The sequence below is a fragment of the Ranitomeya variabilis genome, chromosome 4 (assembly GCF_051348905.1).
Source record: "Ranitomeya variabilis isolate aRanVar5 chromosome 4, aRanVar5.hap1, whole genome shotgun sequence".
NCBI classification, from domain to species: Eukaryota; Metazoa; Chordata; class Amphibia; order Anura; family Dendrobatidae; genus Ranitomeya; species Ranitomeya variabilis.
The window spans coordinates 396,155,443-396,180,700 of record NC_135235.1 but is presented as its reverse complement, the minus strand read 5'-3'; the positions used below and the strand labels follow the sequence as shown (position 1 = coordinate 396,180,700).

The window sequence follows — 25,258 nt, the reverse complement described above, 5'->3', positions numbered from 1 at the left end:
CTTGTCTATGGCAATAGGACCGGATGTGTTTATTAAAAGTTATGTTTTAAGAGAATCCGCTAAGTTTTATGTATGTATATATATATATATATATATATATATATATATATATATATATATATATATATATATATATATATATATACAGCTCTGGCAACTTCTGACATGTCTCCAAAATTCCAAGCAATACATTTTGTATTTTTCTTCTGACAAAGAAAATGGTCAAGATTAAAAAACAAAAACAAAAACCGTGCTTTCAGACCTCAAATAATGTAAAGAAAACAAGTTCATAATCATTTAGAAACAACAATACTAATGTTTTAACTCAGGAAGAGTTCAGAAATCAATATTTTGTGGGATAACCATGATTTTTAATCACAGCTTTCATGCCTCTTGGCATGCTTTCCACCAGTCTTGCACACTGCTTCTGGGGCAAAAATGTAAGCTTTTCTTCTTTGTTAAATCCTTGCGACTATCCATCATCCTCCTGATTATATTCCAGAGGTTTTCAATGTTGTTTAGGTCTGGATATTGGGCTGCCCATGACAGGGATTTGATGTGGTGGTCTTTTAATTTTTGCCACATCTTTATATATCTATTCTGAGAAGTAGAACCTGGACAATTTCAAGCAAGCCATATGAAAATATCACACTTTCTTCAATCTGCAACACCTGCCTATAAACAACAGTAATTCATGAATCTGTTCCCTTCTTCCAAAGCAGATAATTTTCAGAACATTTATACAATTTTAGTAGCTAAAAAAAATCTCATACTTCAGTATGTTTTTAAATACGTTATTGGGTGCCTCTGGTTACCATTTATTTTCCCCAATTCAGATAGTTTGAAGCTATTTGGTCAATAAAAAGGCTGTGTTTGCATTGTAGAGCTCAAAATGTGTCCATTTGACTCCAAGGGAAACTAACAGTCTTATACACAGATACACTTTAATTATGCAATTTTCAGAAGTTTATTAGCCGTGAATCTAATTTTTTGGGAAAATTTTGCTAAATCAGTGAATTCAAATTTAAAGCAATCTGCTCATCTCTAATAGTAATATCATGAGCTCCAAGGAATTTACATTTATCTGTCTGTTATAGCAATATTGAAACCACTCCATGAACTGGAAGGGGGCTTTCACATTCCCAGTAAGTACAATAATCATAGATGTACACAGATCTACAGGTTAATACAACTTTAAGAATTTATTAGAAAATGGAAAAATCACTTAGAAACGTACAAAAGATGCATGAAAAAATCACAATAGCACAAATGGTAATGATATTGTAGCAGAAGTAGCAGGTAATTATACTAAATAGATATAGCAATTTATCTGATCATACCATTTTATAAATCATTTTTATTTCTGTTAACTTTGTAAATAGTTATAATGCTGAAACCAATGTGTAATGTCCAATCACTTATCTAATGTCACAAGCAACCAATTTTAAAAAGGTGTCTAAACTTCAAATTCAGCTCCATTCATACTAATTCATTACCAGTTCCAAATTAACAGATAGGATACATTTATTTAATTCTTAGACATTTTTTAATGTGATTTGCTGTGCATGGATCATGGGACTATTCTGTAATTAGGACATTGGACTAGCTTTGACTTGTTGGAACACATAAGGTGGTGGAGCATTTTCTGGTGCAAGTGATTGAGCATATCCTACAAATGTTGCTGGAACTGTAGAATGATTTGTGGAGACGGCAACATCATTTTGGATCAAAAACACCTAGAGTAGGAACAAACAGAAAATACAATAAACATATGGAACGTAGAGTTTCCAACTTTGAGGTGTTCAAAATCTGTGGTAGAGATGGGATGATGGGATTATATGTGCAACTGATGATTTAAGCAAATTAGGTTATCAATATTTGGGTACATATAAATTCTAAGTGGGTAGACACTTATTTAAGACTAGATGGTGGCCCGATTCTAATGCATCGGGTATTCTAGAATATGTATGTATGTATGTATATAGCAGCCACACAGTATATAGCACAGGCCACGTAGTATATAGGAGCCATGTAGTATATAGCAGACAAATACTACATGGCCTGTGCTATATACTATGTGGCTGCTATATACATACATACATACATATTGTAGAATACCCGATGCGTTAATACAGCCTAAACAGTATATAACACAGCCCACGCAGTATATAGCAGCCACGCAGTATATAACACAGGCGACGTAGTGTATAACACAGGCCACGCAGTATATAACACAGCCCAAACAGTATATAACACATCCCACGCAGTATATAACATTGCCCACATAGTATGTAGCACAGCCCACGCAGTATATCACAGCCCACGCAGTATATAGCAGCCCACGCAGTATATAGCAGCCCACGCAGTATATAGCAGCCCACGCAGTATATCGCAGCCCACGCAGTATATCGCAGCCCACGCAGTATATAGCAGCCCATGCAGTATATAGCAGCCCATGCAGTATATAGCACAGCCCATGCAGTATATAGCAGCCCACACAGTATAACGCAGCCCACGCAGTATATAGCAGCCCTCTCAGTATACAGCAGCCATGTAGTATCTAACATTGCCCACATAGTATATAGCACAGCCCACGCAGTATCTAGCAGCCATGTAGTATATAACACAGCCCTCATAGTATTTAGCAGTGTGGGCACATATCCCTGTTAAAAAAAAATAATTAAAATAAAAAATAGTTATATGCTCACCCGCAGAGATCCAGCGAAGTCCTGACAATGCGCGCGCGGCTGCCGCCATCTTCCGTTCCCAGGATGCATTGCGAAATTACCCAGACTTAGCGGTCTCGCGAGACTGCTAAGTCTTCTGGGTAATTTCGCAATGCATCTCTGGGAACGGAAGATGGTGGCGGGCACGAGCGCATCGTCCGACGACGGAAGGTGAGAATAGCCGTTTTTTTGTTTATTTATTATTTTTATCATTACATGTATTTACTATTGATGCCGCATAAGGAGCATCAATAGCAAAAAGTTGGGGACACACAGGGTTAATAGCAGCGGTAAAGGAGTGCATTACCCGCGCCATAACGCGGTCCGATACCGCTGGTATTAACCCCGTGTTTGCGGTGACTGGAGGGGAGTATGCGGGCATCGGGCAGTGACTGCAGGGGAGTAGGGCGGGACTAATCGGACAGTGCCTGTCGCTGATTGGTCGCGGCAGCCATGTCAGGCAGCTGGCGAGACCAATCAGTGACGCGGGATTTCCGTGACGGAAGTTGCAGACAGTAAGACTGAAGTACCCCTTAGACAATTATATATATATAGACTAGATTGTAGCCCGATTCAAATGCATGGGTTATTCTAGAATATGTATGTAGCTTATTTATGAAGATTTTAGAATAATACATTGAATACACAGGATTCGGCCGGCCACGACCAATTAGCGAAGCGTGGTTCAAATCCCGCGCCAATTCGCGGCCGGACTGCGCCTGTCACTGATTGTTCGCGGCCGGCCATGTAGTATATAACAGCTCACGTAGTATATTGCACAGCCAAGTAGTATATAGCACAGCCACGTAGTATATAACACAGCCACGTATTATATAGCACAGCCACGGAGTATATAGCACAGCCCACGGAGTATATAGCACAGCCCACGGAGTGTATAGCACAGCCACGTAGTATATAACACAGCCCACAGAGTATATAGCACAGCCACGTAGTATATAGCACAGCCACGGAGTGTATAACAGCCTACATAGCATATACACAGCTCACATAGTATATAACAGCCCACGCACGCAGTATATAACACAGCCCACGTAGTGTATAACACAGCCCACATAGTGTATAACACAGGCCACGCAATGTATAACAAGGCCACGTAGTATATTGCACAGCCCACGCAGTATATTGCACAGCCCACATAGTACATTGCACAGCCCACGTAGTACATTGCACAGCCCACGTGGTATATTGCACAGTTCACATAGTATATAGCACAGCCCATGTAGTATATTGCACAGCCCACGTAGTATATTGCACAGCCCACGTAGTATATTGCACAGCCCACGTAGTATATGTAGCGCCCCCACTGCCGCAGGGCCGAGGGGTACCCAGTACCGGGCCTCTGAGTCTCTGTTCTGGGGTTGTCACGGTGGCTAGACCCGGTCCGTGACCCTGCTGAGGGGCGCACAATAAAAGGTGGTGATATGGTGCTGATGTTGTGGTGCGGTGTAGTGCCGGTCGCGGTCAATAACGAGGACACCAGGTTGCAGTCTCTTTACCTCTTTACTGAAGGCTTCTGAGTCCTCAATCCGGAATACGGTTAACCGGGCTGCGCAAGTCCGGCCGGTCCGATGGCACCTCCAGAGTTCCCTTTGCAGGTGGAAATCTGTGCCTACCTTCCTGCGCTTGTGTGTTGTGGTCCTCCCCTGCTGTGCTTACGGGATAGTACCCACAACTGTTGTGTCTGTTTCTCGTGTTCCCTCACAACTCGATTCTGATATTCTCCCTCTACGTCCCCCTGATCTTACGGATAGGACGCACCCGTATGACGGGGAGGCTCGGAGCTCTTCCGGGACTCTAGCGTCGCCCCACTCCTGTTGTTACCCCCCTGAGTCTTCCTGGGTCTGGGTGAGACAGCCCGCCTGTAACTGACTGTCCTGCCGTAGGTTTGAAGTTTGGCTTGGAGCTCTATACTTCCTCGGCGTTCCGGCCACCGGTTATGCGCCTCAATAGGATGTTGCCTCGTCTTACAGCACGACTCCTACTGGTATTCTCCTTGTTGCGTTGATCTCGTTTCTCACTCAGCACAATATACCTCGCTTCTTGTCCTTTCTTGGGGTACCGCCGCTATATCGTGCAGGCGCGGTCCCGTAACGTTCTCTCTGGTTGCTAGGCCTCTGTCAGGATCCCACCCCTGACAGGGACCCCTCTGAATCTTCCCCTACAACACCCTCTGCCACAAGGTGTTGCCTGGTTCCAACCCAGTCAGCTTTTCTCTCTAACTTCCTGCCTAACCCCCAGTTTTACCAGATTGTGAGGAGTGGCCTAATGAATAGAACCCTTAGCTCCCCCTGGAGGCCAGACTGTGAAATGTATTGGTGTCTGTGATACCTGGTCAGATGAACTCCTTCAGTGCCATCAGACGTACCATAGCCCCCCTTAGCGGCGGAGCCACAGTACTGCAACGACCAGGACTCTGGGGCACTGCAATCCCCCCCGGTTAAATCCAGTACTCCTGGACTGGGAAGAAAACAACAATGCATGTTAGCAAAAAGACATACAATTTTGAAAATGCAAGTACAAGTAAACTTTTTAACAGAGCTTCCCTTTATGGGAGGTGAGGACACTTGAACGTTACAAACATGGTTAAATACTTTAAATAACATACTATAAATACTTTTCTTACCCAACCGGGTATTCTACTAAGTGCAAAATCTTTGAACAAAAATTTAACATTGCCTTTAAGGACGTACTCGCTAAATCCACTAAAGACCTTCTTATATCACATATAAGGCTAATTAACTTTTATGCATTCTCCTACTTTACGTCTGCAGGACCGCCTGTCCTAACTGCTCCAGACCTACTGCCTCTCCTTTCTGTACAGGACCGCCCCTTTCCGCCCGGGCCTACTGTCCTTCCACTACTATACACAGTATAGAACATATCATTTTTCTTTCAGTTCAAGATCACTGAGCCATCTCTGTATGGCTCCTAGGAGGACTCACTAACTAACCCCGTACGGGTTCACTTCCTGTCCTCGTTCTTCTACCAACATCATTAAACATTTCTTACAATCAACTAGTTGGCTACATTTAACTTTCATATATCAGCATTATTACTTTTCTTTTTAGAGCATCATCATTCTCTAAGTACTATCAATGAACATCCCCTTTAAGAGGGGACCAAGTCTCTATGAGGTAGTGCAACTTCTCAAGCTGCAAGTCTGTTCGCAATAAGGACTCCAGTGATGTTTTTCAAAAACAGTGTCCTTTCTTCATGTAAAACCAGTAGAGAGCACCTTTAAGAAGGTGCAAACTATTTACAAAATCAGTTTTTGAATCATTCACCATCCATGATTCAGCAGTCCTTTGATAACTGAGCAAAAGTAGAAAACAAACAAAAACAATAGGGATCCCGGGTCAACAAAGGGATCCCTTTAAGAATAACCCTAAACGGGTTTTAGCAGCAAAACAGTAGAAACAGTTAACTATGTACATTCATTAAAGCATTTTTGCTTACTCAGTCTTCTTGTAGCTGTGTAGGGGGTGGTCTCTGATCCGCGGCCGATGCGGTGTCAGTACCAGTGGTTGATCTCTCAGGTGCCGTCAGATCACTCGGTGTCTGGATCTGAAGGCTAACCCTGTTTGCAAGTTCGGTAGCCGCCACAAGGCAGACGGTAGTGAGAGTAACAAGATCTGTCAAGCCCAGATCAGTCATGGTCGGGGCAACAGGCGACGCCCCTTCAGGCTCGCAGCGTTGGACATTCCGGGCGCACCACCCTTGCGCACTCCGGTGGCAGGTGTAGGTCACCTGATCCCCCCGTTGCAATGGGTCACCATATTGGTTACAGCAGGGAGTTTTCATGTTGTAACTAGTAACGAAGACGTCAGTTGGCAGTCCCGGTTCCTGTATGGAGCCCCAACCCCTCTTCGGGTGGAAGGCCAGCACCATTCCCCGCTTTACCACGTCTTTCCTGCCGTGCACAGACTTTCTGCATTGCGTTTGTGGCGTGTCAGGTTGTTCCGTCTCGTCTCGGTGTCTCCAATGCAAGATTAAACATTGTTTATACTGTTCCCAAGTGAGCACAGCAAGGGTGAGGCCGTCCTCCCGGGCTCCATCTGGCCCGGTCCAGGGGGTGTCCCACCGGAGGACCACCCCGTCTGGGCCCACGTCTATGGGTTCTCCCATCTTGGTCGGTAGTAGAGGTACCAGCTTTCCCATTGCGTCAGGGGTGAGGATCACCCGCTCCACCGAGAAGAAACAGTTATTGTTGGGGGGAGGAGCGGTCACGGGAGCGGGATCGGTCAGGGGAGCAGAATCGGCCGGGGGAGTAGGGGCGCCGTCCATACCTGCACCTGATGTGATTCCACCGATGTCGATCGGTCCCGTTGACGAGGACACTGGAATCGGCGGCAACCTGGACCACGGCTCCTCCTCGGCGGCTTCCTGATGTGGTTCCGCTCTCCATGGTTCCGTGGTCAGGATAGGTAGGCTCGGCTCCTCCGTCGGCGGCTCCAAGGAGTTCAGATCCTTCACCGGCGGTGGACGCGAGTCCTCCTCTGGTGGGTTAGGGCAAGCCGGGACCATTTCGCTGCTGCTCAGGCACTTGCTGCTCATCGTCGCTGTCTGGCATTCGGCTGCAATGCATGCACCTGGCTCCGCCATTTCTCCGAGGTCGAGCTCCTTCTTCGCCTCGTTCCCGCCGTTGCCAATCAGGGAGCGGTTCTCCTCTGCTGCTGGGCAAGTCGTCATCTCGCAGCAGGAGCCAGAGGGGGCGGTCGCTACTTCTGGCGCCGCTTTGGTAGTCTCCTCCCATGGCACGCCCTTCTTCTTCCTCTGCGCTCCCTGTGGCGTTGCAATGGCGGCGGCTTTTGGCGGGAACTTTTGGCGGCAAGTGGCACAACACAGTCTTTGCAATAAGTCACAGTCCCAGTATAATAAATCACAGTTCCAAGGCACACATGACCCGATTCTTCAGGCTTAAGTAGATCCTGTTCGTGATGCCAAGTTTGTAGCGCCCCCACTGCCGCAGGGCCGAGGGGTACCCGGTACCGGGCCTCTGAGTCTCTGTTCTGGGGTTGTCACGGTGGCTAGACCCGGTCCGTGACCCTGCTGAGGGGCGCACAATAAAAGGTGGTGATATGGTGCTGATGTTGTGGTGCGGTGTAGTGCCGGTCGCGGTCAATAACGAGGACACCAGGTTGCAGTCTCTTTACCTCTTTACTGAAGGCTTCTGAGTCCTCAATCCGGAATACGGTTAACCGGGCTGCGCAAGTCCGGCCGGTCCGATGGCACCTCCAGAGATCCCTTTGCAGGTGGAAATCTGTGCCTACCTTCCTGCGCTTGTGTGTTGTGGTCCTCCCCTGCTGTGCTTACGGGATAGTACCCACAACTGTTGTGTCTGTTTCTCGTGTTCCCTCACAACTCGATTCTGATGTTCTCCCTCTACGTCCCCCTGATCTTACGGATAGGACGCACCCGTATGACGGGGAGGCTCGGAGCTCTTCCGGGACTCTAGCGTCGCCCCACTCCTGTTGTTACCCCCCTGAGTCTTCCTGGGTCTGGGTGAGACAGCCCGCCTGTAACTGACTGTCCTGCCGTAGGTTTGAAGTTTGGCTTGGAGCTCTATACTTCCTCGGCGTTCCGGCCACCGGTTATGCGCCTCAATAGGATGTTGCCTCGTCTTACAGCACGACTCCTACTGGTATTCTCCTTGTTGCGTTGATCTCGTTTCTCACTCAGCACAATATACCTCGCTTCTTGTCCTTTCTTGGGGTACCACCGCTATATCGTGCAGGCGCGGTCCCGTAACGTTCTCTCTGGTTGCTAGGCCTCTGTCAGGATCCCACCCCTGACAGGGACCCCTCTGAATCTTCCCCTACAACACCCTCTGCCACAAGGTGTTGCCTGGTTCCAACCCAGTCAGCTTTTCTCTCTAACTTCCTGCCTAACCCCCAGTTTTACCAGATTGTGAGGAGTGGCCTAATGAATAGAACCCTTAGCTCCCCCTGGAGGCCAGACTGTGAAATGTATTGGTGTCTGTGATACCTGGTCAGATGAACTCCTTCAGTGCCATCAGACGTACCATAGCCCCCCTTAGCGGCGGAACCACAGTACTGCAACGACCAGGACTCTGGGGCGCTGCATATATTGCACAGCCCATGTATTATATTGCACAGCCCATGCAGTATATAGCAATGTGGGCATCATATCCCTGTTAAAAAAAAGAATTAAAATAAAAAATAGTTATATACTCACCTTCCGTTGGCCCCGGATCCAGGCGAAGCGGTTACCGACGCTCCTCGCGCGCTCCGGTCCAAAGAGTGCATTACGGTCTCGTGAGATGATGACATAGCGGTCTCGCGGGACCACTACATCATCATCTCGCAAGAGCGCAATGCATGGAGCGGTCACCAGAGCGTCGCGAGGAGCGGGAAAGGCCGGTTCTGGATCCGAGGGGCCGACGGACGGTGAGTATATAACGATTTTTTTTATTATTATTATTTTTAACATTAGATCTTTTAACTACTGATGCCGCATAGGCAGCATCAATAGTAAAGAGTTGGTCACACAGGGTTAATAGCAGCGGTAAAGGAGTGCGTTACCCGCGGCATAACGCGGTCCGTTACCGCTGCCATTAACCCTGTGTGACCACTGACTGAAGGGGATTATAGAGCGGACACTGACTGCGGGGAGTAAGGAGCGGCCATTTTATAATAATAAATAATAATCATAATAATCTTTATTTTTATATAGCGCTAACATATTCCGCAGCGCTTTACAGTTTGCACACATTATCATCGCTGTCCCCGATGCAAGTATAAACCTGACTATACTAGTATAGTATACAAGTTTTGGAAACTGTATGCCTGTCCCTGCCTCCCTGTACTGCTCTTTTAAGCGCATTTATCATCAGTATTTCTTCCATTTTTATTCTATGTGTAAAACAAAGTGAATGTTATCCCCTTGCCAACATGAGCAGCATATGTAAGGCGCTGTAGCTGTGTTCCCATAAACTGCTGTACATATGCTTCCTAAGGATCACGCAGGCTCACGCTGAACCTCGCCACGATTGAGTGTGGGTGTCAGCTCTGTATGAGAGCTGACTCCCTGCAGCATCACTCATGATCGGTGTTAGCTCTGATCACAGGCTTTTTATCCCACTGATGCCGTTGTCAACAGTAATAGCTACATCAATAAGCATCGCAGAGGGAGGAAGCTACCTCTCTACATACATCAGCACAACGCGTTGTGCCAATGGTCTCCATATTGACCATGGGCTGAAAGATGGCCCCAGGGTCACCAAGATACAGTGGCTTGTTTACTTCTGCTTAGAGCAGGAGCTGACACGCCTCCTCCCTGTGATGCCCTGTTATAATGCTCTACAATGCAAAAGCATTGAAGAATATTAGATCAGCAATGAAGGCAGGTAAAGTTAATATAAAAAATAATAGCAAAATCATTAAAAACTGTAAAAATATATTTTAAAAAGTCACAAAATACAGAACAAAAAAAGAAAAAATATGAATCCAATACATTTATTTGTGTAAAAATATTTAAAAAAGTACACGTTTGGTATTGCCGCATCCGTAAAGAGCCAACCTATAAAACTGTCCAACTAGTTAACCTATTCAGGGAACACCATGAAAAAAATAAAAAACGAGGCAAAAAACTATACTTTATAATCATAGCGCTGAACAAAATGTGGAATAAAACGTATTGACAAAGACAAATGTAAATAAAATGTCACGATCAGCTGCAGCCGCAAATGCGGCCCAGCCCATAGATGCCCCCAAGCCGACCAACCTCAGAAGGCGTGGGGCGCGCGTCCCTTGGGGACGAAATACGGACCCTTTAAACCGCACAACTTCAGGTATAGAGAAAGTAAAGTTTACTAAATTAAAGTCACACAGTACATAAACAAAACAAGACGATGTCAGGCTCCCGATTCCACTCCTCCAGAAGGGTACCACCCAGTGGACCCAATGGCACCAACGGATCACCGAGGCACACATAGGCGGGACATCAGGACTCAGGCAGGACATCAGGGTACACGAGGACATCAGGGAGCAGGCAAGACATCAGGATACAGACAGGCCATCAGGATACATCTGGACTCAGGAAAGACCTCATGACATCAGACACAGGCAGGGCATCAGGACACAGGAATACTGGATAGACATCCGGGACACTGGCGTGGCAGCCCAGGTCATCAGTTACATCAGGACATCGAATACAGGAAGGACATCAGGACATCAGGGAACACGAGGTCATCAGGATGCAGAGGGATTCCAGGACATAATCACAGCAGACACAGTTCAGACAGGTTCAGGTACAGGACAGGTACAGGATCAAGGATTCGGGCCTGGATATACCGCATCCAGGACAGGTACCAGAACAGGACAAAACAGGAATCAAGGCAAGGACTTTGGTACCAAAACATAGACAGGAGAGGTGCAGGAACACAAACACACATAGCAAAGTTCAGGAGCTTAGTGAGTAGCTCAGGCCTATAGGGCAGGGGAACTTTATATAGGAGCTGCCCCTCAGCAATTGGCTGGGGACAGCATTTCAAGTACACACCCTTACCCTGATAAAAGCAGGGGAAGTGTGGCCACGCACGCCCTAAGCACAAACAGAAACCATTACAGCACAATCAGTGCAGGATCTGAGGCTCAGGGCACCTGACTGAAACTTCATGCACTGATCCACGTGGAAAGTCATGCACCAGCTGCAAATGACCTCACAACCGGCGGACAGCTTCACAGCAGCAACCAGGGACCGCACATGCGAATGATCCTGCAGCGCCCCAGAGTCCTGGTCATTGAAGTACTGTCGCTCCACCACCAAGGGGAGTGATGGTACGTCTGATGGCACTTAAGGAGTTCACCTGACAAGGTATCACAGTCACACATTACACTTCACACTCTGGCCACCAGTGGGAGCAAAGGGTTCTATGATTAGGCCACTCCTCACAATCTGGTAAAACTGGGGGCTGGATAGGAAGTTAGACAGAAGCTGACTGGGTTTTGCCCAGGCAACACCTAGTGAGAGAAGAGGTTGCTTGGGTAGATTTCGGGGGGTCCCTGTCAGGGGTGGGATCCTGACAGAGGCCTAGCGAAAAGGACAGATCGTTACGGAGCCGTGCCTGCACTTCATTGCGGCGGTATCTTAAGAAAGGACAAGAAGCGAGGTTTATTGTGGAGAAGTGAGAAACGAGATCACAGCACAAAGGCGATAGATCCAGTAGGAGTCGTGCCCCGAGATCAGCAACATCCTACTGAGTCGCATAGCCGCTGGCCGGAGCGCCGAGGAAGTATTGGGCTCCATGCATTACTTCAAACCAATGGCAGGGCAGTTAATTATAGGTTGGCTGCCTCACCTAAATCACCTAATGAAGACAATGGAGGCATTTGTGGGAGAGGGGCGTCTCTAGGGTCCCTATAAAATAACTCCAGGCCTACCCTGTCATACGGGTGCGTCCTATCCATATCATCTGGGGGACGGAGAGAAAGAACAGAAACATACACGACAGTTGTGAGGACTATCCCATGGTGCTCAGCAGGGAAGTACTACAACACCCAGGCGCTAGTAGGTAGGCACTGATTTCCACCTTCAAAGGGAACTCTGGATGTGCCTTCGGACCGGCCGGTCTCAGCCAGCCCAGTTAACAGTGCTCTGGATTGCGGATGCCGAAGCCTTCAGTAAAGAGGTAAAGAGACTGCAACCCTGTGTCCTCGTTATTTACCGCAACCTACACCACCACCTTCACCTTTTATTGGGCGCCCCTTAGAAGGACCACGGACCGGGTCAGGCCACCGTGACATCCTCAGAACCGAGAGATCCGGTACCGAGTACCCCGCCGTCCTGCATCTGGGGTCCGCTCCAATCCTACAGCAGAAAAGACCTAACCACCATGTACGGCTGCGCAGCAGATCAGGGAACTGAGAAGGCTCCATCTAGGTAACAGCCAACAGTATCCCAGCTCAAATTAGGGGGAAAAGAGTAAAGGGTTAAAGCAAACATATGCATTGTCATGCCGAAAACCAGAAACAGACAGAACGGCATGACATATAAATGGCATATTTGAAAACATCATCTTGTCCTGCAAAAATCAAGCCACCATAGAGTTCTGTCAGCAGAAAAATAGAAAAGTTACCACTTTCAGAGTAAAGCGATGCAAAAATAATGATTTTTTTTCTATAAAATATTTTTGTGTAAAAATGCCAAAACATAAAAAATAAATAAATGCGGTAGCACTGTAATCATACTGACCCAAATATTAAAACTGCCTTACCAATTTTAACAAATTTTGAAAGGCATAAAAAAATAAAAAATCCTGAATTGCTGTTTTTTGTTCATTCTACCTCTCAAAAATCGGAATAGATAGCAATTAAAAATGTAATTTGCCCAAAAATGATATCAATGAAAAACAGCAACTCATCACGCAAAAAACAAGCCCTCACATGACTCTTTCTGTTGGCCAAACTATGGAAAATCTATAGCTGTCTAAATATGGGGATGCAAAAACTTGCTTTTACAATAAAAAGCATCTTTCAGTGTGTGACTGCAGTCAACAGAAAAAACAATATAAATCTGGTATCGCTGTAATCATACTTACCCGAAGAATAAAGTTGTTAAATCACTTTTACTGCATGAGGAACAGCGTAAAAAATAAATAAAACCAATTCTTCACCTGCTATTGATTTGTTCATTCTGCCTCCCAAAGATCACAGTAAGGCTCCGCTCAAATTTATCCTGCGCTGTACTCTACACTCAGCGTTTACACTGGGAACTCTCTGAAATATGTGTTTCAGATGGAACCCCCAGCGGGAGATTACCCATAATGAGGCAGATGGAGGCACTGTGGACATTGTCTGACCTGTGATCCTGTGGTGTCCGTCTTTAGGTGTGCGTAAAAGTGCCGTTGGCCATAGTTTTGTGCATACCGAAAAAAGGACACCATGGAACAGAGGCCAGACGGAGTCCAGAGTAACTCTGCCTCCTCATTATAGTGAATGGATCCCTCAGAGGTTTCATCTGAATTACGTCTCTAGGAGATTTAGATGGAAATCCCAATGCAAGCGATCAGCGTAGAGCTCATGATAAATGTGAGCCCAAATGTATGTAAAATGTTCCCAATAAAACCTTCAACTCAATGCATAAAAAAAGTCCCCACTCAGGTCTGTCATCTGTCAATGGAAATATAGGGGGATTCCACATTACTAGTAGTACAAAGGCTATGGAAAAGTGCTATGGCTCCTTGCCCACCAGAAGAAATGTGCGTAAACCACTTTTGGATATTTCTGTCATATAGACCCCTCCAACTCATTTCAAATGTGATGATGTAGTCTCTAAAAAAAATCAGAAATCGCTGGTCAACTTCTAATCTTTCTAACTTCCTAACAAAAAAAAATGATGTTTCAAAAATTGTGCTTTTGTAAAGTAGACATGTGGTGTGACATAACTCTCTGATTTAAGGGCATAAAAATTAAGAGTTTAAAAATTGCAACGTTTTTGCCAAAATTCTGATTTTTCACAAAGACCTGAAAGTCATATCAAACATTTTTTTAATTACTATTATGAAGTACAATATGTCTTGAAAAAACAATGTGAGAATAAGTGGGATCCAATGAAGTGTTCCAGAGTTAATACCTCATAAATTGACACTGCTCAAAATTGAAAAAAAATGATCTGGTCAGGAAGGTGAAAACAGGCTTTAGGGTGAAGGGATTAAAAAAGCACTCCCATCTTTTTTTTCCTAATCCTGTCTCACTATCTATGTAATATAGTGTAAGTGTGTACTTCGCGATCGCGTTCTTCCCCAGTTTCCAGCACTTGTCCAGTCCTTTTGTAAGGAGATGGACCAGCTGTTCATGTTTCCCCCTAAAGACATTAATGCAACTGTGGTATAGAATGTAATGTTTTGTTCCTGATTTGTTTCCTTTTGATAACAACTGTTAGTTAGTTACTAGCTAACATCCACAAGATGTCACTTCTAGAATATAAGTGAAAGATGATGTCTGTCCAGCAACACAGCAGGCACAGATACAGTATGAGAGTTAAGGTCAGCCCATAGTGGAAAGACGGTTTGAGAATTTCTGGTTAGTGTGAGGCACAGGAAGTAGTATTCAGTTAGAGAAAGTGTGGTGAAGTGATTGCAGTGGTGATAAGCAGTAGTCAACTAGGGACAACATGAGCCTACTCAGGGCAATGGATTGCCATAGAACCCTTCAGTACGAATTTGTCTATTGGCCTGGGAATCTTGAGATGGATGTTAGGACTCTTGGGCACACTAAGCCTGTGGAGCTGCAGGAAAAGATGGCTTCAAACTCTTAGAGGCAGGAGGTAATGGAATCCGGGTGCACTGCTGGTGGTGGAGAAGAATTCCTAGTGCTAGAGGAGTTAGGAAGAGTGATGCTCTACCCATACAGAGAATTTGGGCTGAAATTGTGTCCATTACATGTGGGAAAGACTGTAACTATTTGGGCCCTATCATACATACGACATTGCAATGACCGTAAACTGCCAAGTTAAAGTTTGACTACTTTAACTAATTCTCATGGATTGTGTGTTGTGAAGGTTCTGGAAGATGAAAGCCTGGAGCCAGTGGAGTCCTATGGGCCACAACTAAGTGTGATGCACCCCACACATGGCATTACACCGGGACTGGGACAAAATTTATCTGAAGGGTGCCAGAGTGAGCAAAAGCAGCAATTCACCCATGACTACCTCGCTCAGGCACTTTATGCTTGACGTAGTGGGCAGAATGCCAGCAACTCGCACAAAGAAAGCAGGGTAAGGAATACCTGTGGGTCTGATGGAAGAGAGCCGTAATAAATGAGGCCCAAGATGGTGGTCTGAAGCATGGTTTCCAAGATGGTGACAGAGACAGTGAAGACATAGAGAAGAACTGCCTATCATGGGTGTAGAGGGCACAAAACTATGTCCAACCCTCAAGTGTCAGTTTGAAGAAGGATGTGCCCTGCAGCCAGGATCCCACCTGGAGTGGGAGGTGTGTACGTAAGGCAGGCATGGTGCAGTATAAGGTGCAGCCCATTGGGTGGAAGATGGTGGATGCAGGAGAGGTGGCCGAGGATAGAGTCGCCGAGGATAGAGTCACCAGGAGTGAAACATGGCATGGCAGTCGCATCAGAACTTCGTCCAAGGAAGAGGTAAAGTCAAACCCACAGGAAGTGCATAGTAAGTAAGCAACCAGTGCCATTTTCTCAGAAGAGCATGTGGAGGAAGGAGCTTATGAAAGGAGCTCTGGCGAAGATGGCTGTTGCTGATCAAAAGGCAGTTGAGCAAGTCAAGACCAGTGGAGAGGTGAAGGCCTTTTTCAAGGATATGGAGCAGGAGGACGCAATCCAGATCGAAATCTCCAGCATCAGTGTCCATGACAGTCCTCAGGAGTTGGAAGAGACGACTCCATTCAAGATATGTAAGGTGCCAGGAGAACAGTGGTGTGAAGGAATGGGAGAGTGGCAACTGACGTTGGCCCAGTGTGAGGTGGCCAAGTGGGCTGACCGAGGATGAATGCACCAGCTGCTGAAGATGGTGGAAAAGAAGATGAAACCAGGCAGCCTACTAGAAAGGAACCATGGACAGCAGCTTAGTTTGCAACCCATGAAAGAGTCAAGCACCTGGGTAGACCTCAACCGGGGGTGCGCATCTCGTGCCTCACGGGTAAAATATTGGGGGAGATCTGGGCTCAGCTAGATTGTTCCAATGGAAAAAGAGGCCATGGTCAGCTGTAGAAGATGAAGGTCCTCGTAAGACAGGGGCTGAAGGACGACTTCATGGAGGAACTGATTGTTTCCCCGTTCGGCGGGATGCTGGTGCCGAATGAAAAGGTGTCATCCCAAGAGATACCAGTTCTTCTCCCAAGCCATGTTATGGTCAGGAAAGTTACAGGTCTGCGGCCTGATGGTGAAGGTCATCGAGTCCCCTAATGGAAAGCCAGAGGACCATTTAGGGGAAAAAAGCGGAGTCTGATGCTGAATTCACATTGTGTTTGTTGCACATTTATCTAGAGCAGCTTGGAGGTAAAGGAGGATGAATGTTTTGATGGCTTTAAAACCTATCTGCCCAGGACTCCCTTTTGTTGGTCATAGACTACTGAAGTTTTGGTTTGCCCCTTTGCTTATTCCCCCTGCTGGTTGAGGGACTTTGCGTTGCAGGAGGGTTCTACACACTTCGTCAAGGACCTTGCCTAACAAGTTGGGGACTTTGTCCCAATGCCCTTATGGACTTTGTGCTATATGGACTGTGTCCCCATCCTGATGGGGAACAAGGGACTGTACCTTCCATGGACTGTGTCCTGGTCAAAAGGACCAAAGTTTGGGGGAGGGGTGACATAGGACCTCATGCTCCAGTCAGGAACCTTGAGGACAGTGCCCTTGAAAAGGAAGGGCTGCTGCTTTGTTGGTCTGTGAACCTCTGATAAATATGGACATGAACAATTGGTTCCAGAGTCCCAACCTACTGGGCCTTGGGTCATGTTGACACGAAGAAACAGGGAAGGAAACATCTACCATCCGGAGAAGGAAAAAATTATTATTTTTTGTTCAGCTTTATGTATTGATGTTTTGCAGGTTTTCTAAATGGTCGAAGACGACCATCATTAAAAAGAGGGAAATATAAGGAGATTGGCCAACTACAGTGTTACCCTTGAAGACATCAGTGCTACAGTGGCATCGAATTTGAATAATGTTTTGTTATAGATGAGCAAAGCCGTACATGTTCGGGTTTGCTCAGTTCAACGTACAAACAGTAAAAAATTTGGTTCGGGTCCGAAACTGACCTTGAACTTGACCCCGGACCCAAACCCAATAGAAGTCAATGGGGACAAAAATTTTGATGCTGGAAAAATGGTCATAGTGAGGGCTAGGGGCTGCAAAATAAAACTAAATGACGGTAAGAGCAGGACAACTGACCTGCAAACAAATATGAATAGAAAAATGACTTAAAGGTGTTCTGTTACCAAAGCAATCATGGTAAAATAGGAAGCAAATTAATAACATAAAAATGTCACTAGTGCTCTCATAGAGACTGGCTAGCTGCTTCCAATGCAGTTAAACATTTCAACCACAGAGCATGGGGCAGAGTACTCCTTATGAAGCAGCAAACAAATTTCACCCACAGAGCATGGGGCACAGTACCCCTACATTGGCAGCTTAAAAATTTCACCCACAGAGCATGGAACACAATACCCCTTGTAGGAGTTTGTACTCACTGGCTGCGGTTGAGGAAGGCACAGGAAGCAGTATTGTTGAGAAGTCCACGCAAGTTTATTTAAAAATTGCATAAACCGCTCTGGATAGCCAAAACAAACGAACAGCCTTTTCCGGCACAAAGAGAAAAGCAAACAGAAAAATAAACAGTCCATGTAGTACTGCGGGTCCGCCCGCTCAGGTCAGTGTCTACGGCACATACACACTGACGGTATCCACACCTCCAGCCACAGACCCTGAATGAGACATTTGGCCTCCATTTTAATAGCCAAACCACGCCCCTGGGGTTGGGATAGGTGAGTCGTCATTCCCACCCATCTCTTATGACTGCTCATAAAACCCAGCCCTTGAATGGCCCAAATAACTCTGTCAGCACTATACATGCTGGAGCATACTTCTGAGCTCACATCACCACAGCTAATAGTCACGATGACACATATCTCCCCTCAAGGAGTCGTCCGGAGGCCATCTTACACCCTATATTAGCAGGTTACAAATTTCACCCACAGAGCATGGGACATAGTACCCTCCTAAGAAGCAGCTTACAAATTTCACCCACAGAGCATGGGACATAGTACCCCTACATCAGCAGTTTACAAAGACCACCCACAGAGCAAGGGGCAGAGTACCCCTATATAGGCAGCTTACAAATTTCACCCACAGAGCATGGTGTAGATTACCTCTACATTAGCAGCTTGAAAATTTCACACACAGAGCCAAATTTTTATCTTCAGCAGCATACAGTAGAGCAGCCACAGATAAAAAGCTTGTAGTTTGATTCTGTATACAGATAGCAGTCTGCCGCATGGCTTGCTATCGTCAGTTACAGCCACTTTGCCTTGTCATGCTTCTCCAATGCTGTTGCCTTAAGGTATCTTCACACGAAGCGACGCTGCAGCGATAGCGACAACGATGCCGATCGCTGCAGCGTCGCTGTTTGATCGCTGGGGAGCTGTCACACAGACCGCTCTCCAGCGACCAACGATGCCGAGGTCCCCGGGTAACCAGGGTAAACATCGGGTTGCTAAGCGCAGGGCCGCGCTTAGTAACCCGATGTTTACCCTGGTTACCAGCGTAAAAGTAAAAAAAACAAACAGTACATACTCACCTGCGCGTCCCCCAGCGTCTGCTTCCTGACACTGACTGAGCTCCGGCCCTAACAGCACAGCGGTGACGTCACCGCTGTGCTTTCACTTTCACTTTAGGGCCGGCGCTCAGTAAGTGTCAGGAAGCAGACGCTGGGGGACGCGCAAGTGAGTATGTACTGTTTGTTTTTTTTACTTTTACGCTGGTAACCAGGGTAAACATCGGGTTACTAAGCGCGGCCCTGCGCTTGGTAACCCGATGTTTACCCTGGTTACCAGTGTAAAACATTGCTGGTATCGTTTCTTTTGCTTTCAAACACAACGATACACGGCGATCGGACGACCAAATAAAGTTCTGGACTTTATTCAGCGACCAGCGACATCACAGCAGGATCCTGATCGCTGCTGCGTGTCAAACTAAACGATATCGCTAGCGAGGACGCTGCAACGTCACGGATCGCTAGCGATATCGTTACAAAGTCGTTTCGTGTGAAGGTACCTTTAGGGTCCCGGAGAAAATGGAATTGTACTACATTTCAATTTTTTTGTTTGTTCGAACTGGGACCATGATTAACCCGTTAGTGACAGAGCCAATTTGGTACTTAATGACCAGGCCAATTTTTACAATTCTGACCACTGTCACTTTATGAGGTTATAACTCTGGAACGCTTTAACGGATCCTGCTGATTCTGAGAATGTTTTTTCGTGACATGTTGTACTTCATGCTAGTGGTAACATTTCTTCGATATTACTTGTGATTATTTATGAAAAAAATGGAAATATGGTGAAAATTTTTAAAATTTTGCAATTTTCAAATTTTTTATTTTTATGCCCTTAAATCAGAGAGATATGTCACACAAAATAGTTAATAAATAACATTTCCGACATGTCTACTTTACATCAGCACAATTTTGGAAACAAATTTTTTTTTTGTTAGGGAGTTATAAGGGTTAAAATTTGACCAGCAATTTCTCATTTTTACAACACCATTTTTTTTTAGGGACCACATCACATTTGAAGTCATTTTGAGGGGTCTATATGATAGAAAATAACCAAGTGTGACACCATTCTAAAAACTGCACCCCTCAAGGTACTTAAAACCACATTCAAGAAGTTTATTAACCCTTTACGTGCTTCACAGGAACTCAAACAATGTGGAAGGAAAAAATGAACATTTAACTTTTTTTGCAAACACTTTAATTCAGAACCATATTTTTTTATTTTCACAAGTGTAAAAACAGAAATTTAACCATACATTTTGTTGTGCAATTTCTCCTCAATACGCTGATACCCCATATGTGGGGGTAAACCACTGTTTGGGCGCACCGCAGAGCTTGGAAGAGAAGGAGCGCCGTTTGACTTTTTCAATGCAGAATTGGCTGGAATTGAGATCGGATGCCATGTCACGTTTGGAGAGCCCCTGATGTGCCTAAACAGTGGAAACCCCCCACAAGTGACACCATTTTGGAAACTAGACCCCTTAAGGAACTTAACTAGATGTGTGGTGAGCACTTTGAGCCCCCAAGTGCTTCACAGAAGTTTATAACGTAGAGCCGTGAAAATAAAAAATCGCATTTGTTTACACAAAAATGATATTTTCACCCACAAATTCTTATTTTCACAAGGGTAACAGGAGAAATTAGACCACAAAAGTTGTTGTGCAATTTCTCCTGAGTACGTCGATACCCCATATGTGGGGGTAAACCACTGCTTGGGCGCACCGCAGAGCTTGGAAGAGAAGGAGTGCCGTTTTACTTTTTCAATGTAGAATTGGCTGGAATTGAGATCGGACGCCATGTCGCGTTTGGAGAGCCCCTGATGTGCCTAAACAGTGGAAACCCCCCACAAGTGACACCATTTTGGAAACTAGACCCCATAAGGAACTTAACTAGATGTGTGGTGAGCACTTTGATCCCCCAGGTGCTTCACGGAAGTTTATAACGTAGAGCCGTGAAAATAAAAAATCACATTTTTTCTACAAAAATGATCTTTTTGCCCCAAAATTTTTATTTTACCAAGGGTAAAAGGAGAAATTAGACCAAAAAAGTTGTTGTGCAATTTCTCCTGAGTAGGTTGATACCCCATATGTGGGGGTAAACCACTGTTTGGGCTCACTGCAGAGCTTGGAAGAGAAGGAGCGCCGTTTTACTTTTTCAATGTAGAATTAGCTGGAATTGAGATCGGATGCCATGTCGCGTTTGGAGAGCCACTGATGTGCCTAAACAGTTTAAACCCCCACAAATGACACCATTTTGGAAACTAGACCCCTTAAGGAACTTATCTAGATGTGTGGTGAGCACTTTAAACCCCCAGGTGCTTCACGGAAGTTTATAACGTAGAGCCGTGAAAATAAAAAATCCTTTTTTTTCACTCAAAAATGATTTTTTAGCCTGCAATTTTTTATTTTATCAAGGGTAACAGGAGACATTGGACCACAAAATCTGTTGACCAGTTTGTCCTGAGTATGCTGATACCCCATATGTGGGGGGAGGGCACTGTTTTGGCACCCATCAGGGCTCGGAAGGCAAGGAGCGCCGCTTGGAATGCAGACTTTGATGGGATGGTCTGCAGGTGTCATGTTGCATTTGCAGAGATCCTGATGTACCTAAACAGTAGAAACCCCCCACAAGTGACTCCATTTTGGAAACTAGACCCCCCAAAGAGCTTATCTAGATGTGTGGTGAGCACTAGGAACCCCCAACTGCTTCACAGAAGTTTATAATGTAGAGCCATGAAAATAAAAAAAATCATATTTTTTTCACAAAAATGATCTTTTCACCCCCAAATTTTTACTTTCACAAGGGTAACAGGAGAAATTGGACCCCAAAATTTATTGTGCAATTTATGCTGAGTAGGCTGATACCACATGTGGGGGATAAACCACTGTTTGGGCGCATGGCAGAGCTTGGAAGGGAAGGAGTGCCGTTTTGGAATGCAGACTTTGATAGAATGATCTGCAGGCATTATGTTGCATTTGCAGAGCCCCCGATGTACCTAAACAGTAGAAACCCCCTACAAGTGACCTCATTTTGGAAACTAGACCCCCCAAGGAACTTATCTAGATGCGTTGTGAGAACTTTGAATGCCCAAGTGCTTCACAGAAGTTTATAATGCAGAGTCGTGAAAACAAAAAAAAAATTTTTTTTCACAAAAAAGATTTTTTTAGCCCCCCAATTTTTATTTTCACAAGGGTAAAAAGAGAAATTGGACCCCAAAAGTTGTTGTCCAATTTGTCCTGAGTACACTGATACCCCATGTGTGGGGGGGACCACTGTTTGGGCGCATGGCTGAGCTCGGAAGGGAAGGAGTGCCGTTTTGGAATGCAGACTTTGATAGAATGGTCTGCAGGCATTATGTTGCGTTTGCAGAGCCCCCGATGTACCTAAACAGTAGAAACAAACCCCCCACAAGTGACCTCATTTTGGAAACTAGACCCCCCAAGGAACTTATCTAGATGTGTTGTGAGAACTTTGAATGCCCAAGTGCTTCACAGAAGTTTATAATGCAGAGTCGTAAAAACAAAAAAAAATATTTTTTTCACAAAAAAGATTTTTTTAGCCCCCCAATTTTTATTTTCACAAAGGTAACAAGAGAAATTGGACCCCAAAAGTTGTTGTCCAATTTGTCCTGAGTACACTGATACCCCATGTGTGGGGGGACCACTGTTTGGGCGCATGGCTGAGCTCGGAAGGGAAGGAGTGCCGTTTTGGAATGCAGACTTTGATAGAATGGTCTGCAGGCATTATGTTGCGTTTGCAGAGCCCCCGATGTACCTAAACAGTAGAAACAAACCCCCCACAAGTGACCTCATTTTGGAAACTAGACCCCCCAAGGAACTTATCTAGATGTGTTGTGAGAACTTTGAATGCCCAAGTTCTTCACAGAAGTTTATAATGCAGAGTCGTGAAAACAAAAAAAAATATTTTTTTCACAAAAAAGATTTTTTTAGCCCCCCAATTTTTATTTTCACAAAGGTAACAAGAGAAATTGGACCCCAAAAGTTGTTGTCCAATTTGTCCTGAGTAGGGTTGAGCGAAACGGGTCGATCATTTTCAAAAGTCGCCGACTTTTGGCTAAGTCGGCGTCTCATGAAACCCGATCCGACCCCTGTGCTTGTCGGCCATGCGGTACGCGACTTTCGCGCCAAAGTCGCGTTTCAATGACGCGAAAAGATCCTGGTCCCCACCATCTTAGAGAAGGGCATTGCAGTGATTGGCTTGCTGTCTGCGGCGTCACAGGGGCTATAAAGGGGCGTTCCCGCCGACCGCCATCTTACTGCTGCTGATCTGAGCTTAGGGACAGGTTGCTGCCGCTTCGTCAGAAGCAGGGAGAGCGTTAGGCAGGGTCCACTAACCACCAAACCGCTTGTGCTGCAGCGATTTCCACTGTCCAACACCACCTTCGGTGTGCAGGGACTGTGGAAGCTATTTTTTTTTTTTTTTTTCCTCAGCGCTGTAGCTCATTGGGCTGCCCTAGAAGGCTCCGTGATAGCTGTATTGCTGTGTGTACGCCACTGTGGAAACCAACTGCTTTTTTCAAAGCACATATCCTCTTGTTCCTTCCTTTCTGCACAGCTATCTTTTTTGTTTGTCCACACTTTTTATTTAATTTGTGCATCAGTCCACTCCTATTGCTGCCTGCCATACCTGGCTTAGATTACTGCAGGGAGATAGTAATTGTAGGACAGTCCCTGTTTTTTTTTTTTTTGTGGGAGATTAAGATTGGCATTTCTGCTACAGTGCCATCCCTGTGTGTGCCATCTCTCACTGAGTGGGCCATAGAAAGCCTATTTATTTTTTCCATGATTTGTGTTCTAAATTCTACCTCAACACAAAAACACTACATCAATCAGTGGGAGAAAAATATTGGCCTCAGTCAGGGCTTGTGTGCCACTGCTGTGTGTGCTATCTCTCATTCAGTGGGCTATAGAAAGCCTATTTATTTATTTATTTTTTTTAATATTATTTGGTTTCTAAAGTCTCCCTGAAAAAAAAAAAAAAACCTAAAAAAACAGTGGGAGAGTAATATTGCCCTTTCAGCTTGTGTGCCAGTCTTGACTCCTGGGTGTGCCACCTCTCTCTAATTGTGGGCCATAGAAAGCCTATTTGTTTTTTCCGTGATTTGTGTTCTAAATTCTACCTCAACACAAAAACACTACATCAATCAGTGGGAGAAAAATATTGGCCTCAGTCAGGGCTTGTGTGCCACTGCTGTGTGTGCTATCTCTCATTCAGTGGGCTATAGAAAGCCTATTTATTTATTTATTTTTTTTAATATTATTTGGTTTCTAAAGTCTCCCTGAAAAAAAAAAAAAAAACCTAAAAAAACAGTGGGAGAGTAATATTGCCCTTTCAGCTTGTGTGCCAGTCTTGACTCCTGGGTGTGCCACCTCTCTCCCTCTCATTCAGTGGGCCATAGAAAGCCTATTTATTTTTTTTTTAAAATATTATTGGGTTTCTAAAGTCTCCCTTAAAAAACAAAAAATACATAAAAAAACAGTGGGAGAGTAATATTGCCCTTTCAGCTTGTGTGCCAGTCTTGACTCCTGGGTGTGCCACCTCTCTCTCATTCAGTGGGCCATAGAAAGCATTTTTTTTTTTTTCCTTGATTTGTGTTCTAAAATCTACCTCAACACAAAAACACTACATCAATCAGTGGGAGAAAAATATTGGCCTCAGTCAGGGCTTGTGTGCCACTGCTGTGTGTGCTATCTCTCATTCAGTGGGCTATAGAAAGCCTATTTATTTATTTATTTTTTTTCTTATTATTTGGTTTCTAAAGTCTCCCTTAAAAAAAAAAAAAAACATAAAAAAACAGTGGGAGAGTAATATTGCCCTTTCAGCTTGTGTGCCAGTCTTGACTCCTGGGTGTGCCACCTCTCTCCCTCTCATTCAGTGGGCCATAGAAAGCCTATTTATTTTTTTAAAAAAATATTATTGGGTTTCTAAAGTCTCCCTTAAAAAACAAAAAATACCTAAAAAAACTGTGGGAGAGTAATATTGCCCTTTCAGCTTGTGTGCCAGTCTTGACTCCTGGGTGTGCCACCTCTCTCTAATTGTGGGCCATAGAAAGCCTATTTATTTTTTCCGTGATTTGTGTTCTAAATTCTACCTCAACACAAAAACACTACATCAATCAGTGGGAGAAAAATATTGGCCTCAGTCAGGGCTTGTGTGCCACTGCTGTGTGTGCTATCTCTCATTCAGTGGGCTATAGAAAGCCTATTTATTTTGTTGTTTTTTTTAATATTATT

At 45.1% G+C, this 25,258-nt stretch overlaps 1 protein-coding gene across 4 annotated transcripts in view; it reads right to left on the bottom strand.

The window, feature by feature from the left end:
• Window positions 1–1,189: 1,189 nt before the first annotated feature.
• LOC143764880 (membrane-spanning 4-domains subfamily A member 4A-like) overlaps window positions 1,190–25,258 on the bottom strand; it is a 328,843-nt gene continuing 304,774 nt past the window's right edge. For 3 of the 4 annotated variants that reach the window (XM_077250944.1, XM_077250945.1, XM_077250947.1), the window contains one exon: window positions 1,190–1,736. In XM_077250944.1, the coding sequence (XP_077107059.1) occupies window positions 1,590–1,736 (147 nt within the window). In that variant the 3' untranslated portion in view covers window positions 1,190–1,589. The remainder of the gene's footprint in view (window positions 1,737–25,258) is intronic. The other variant, XM_077250946.1, reaches the window with a different exon arrangement.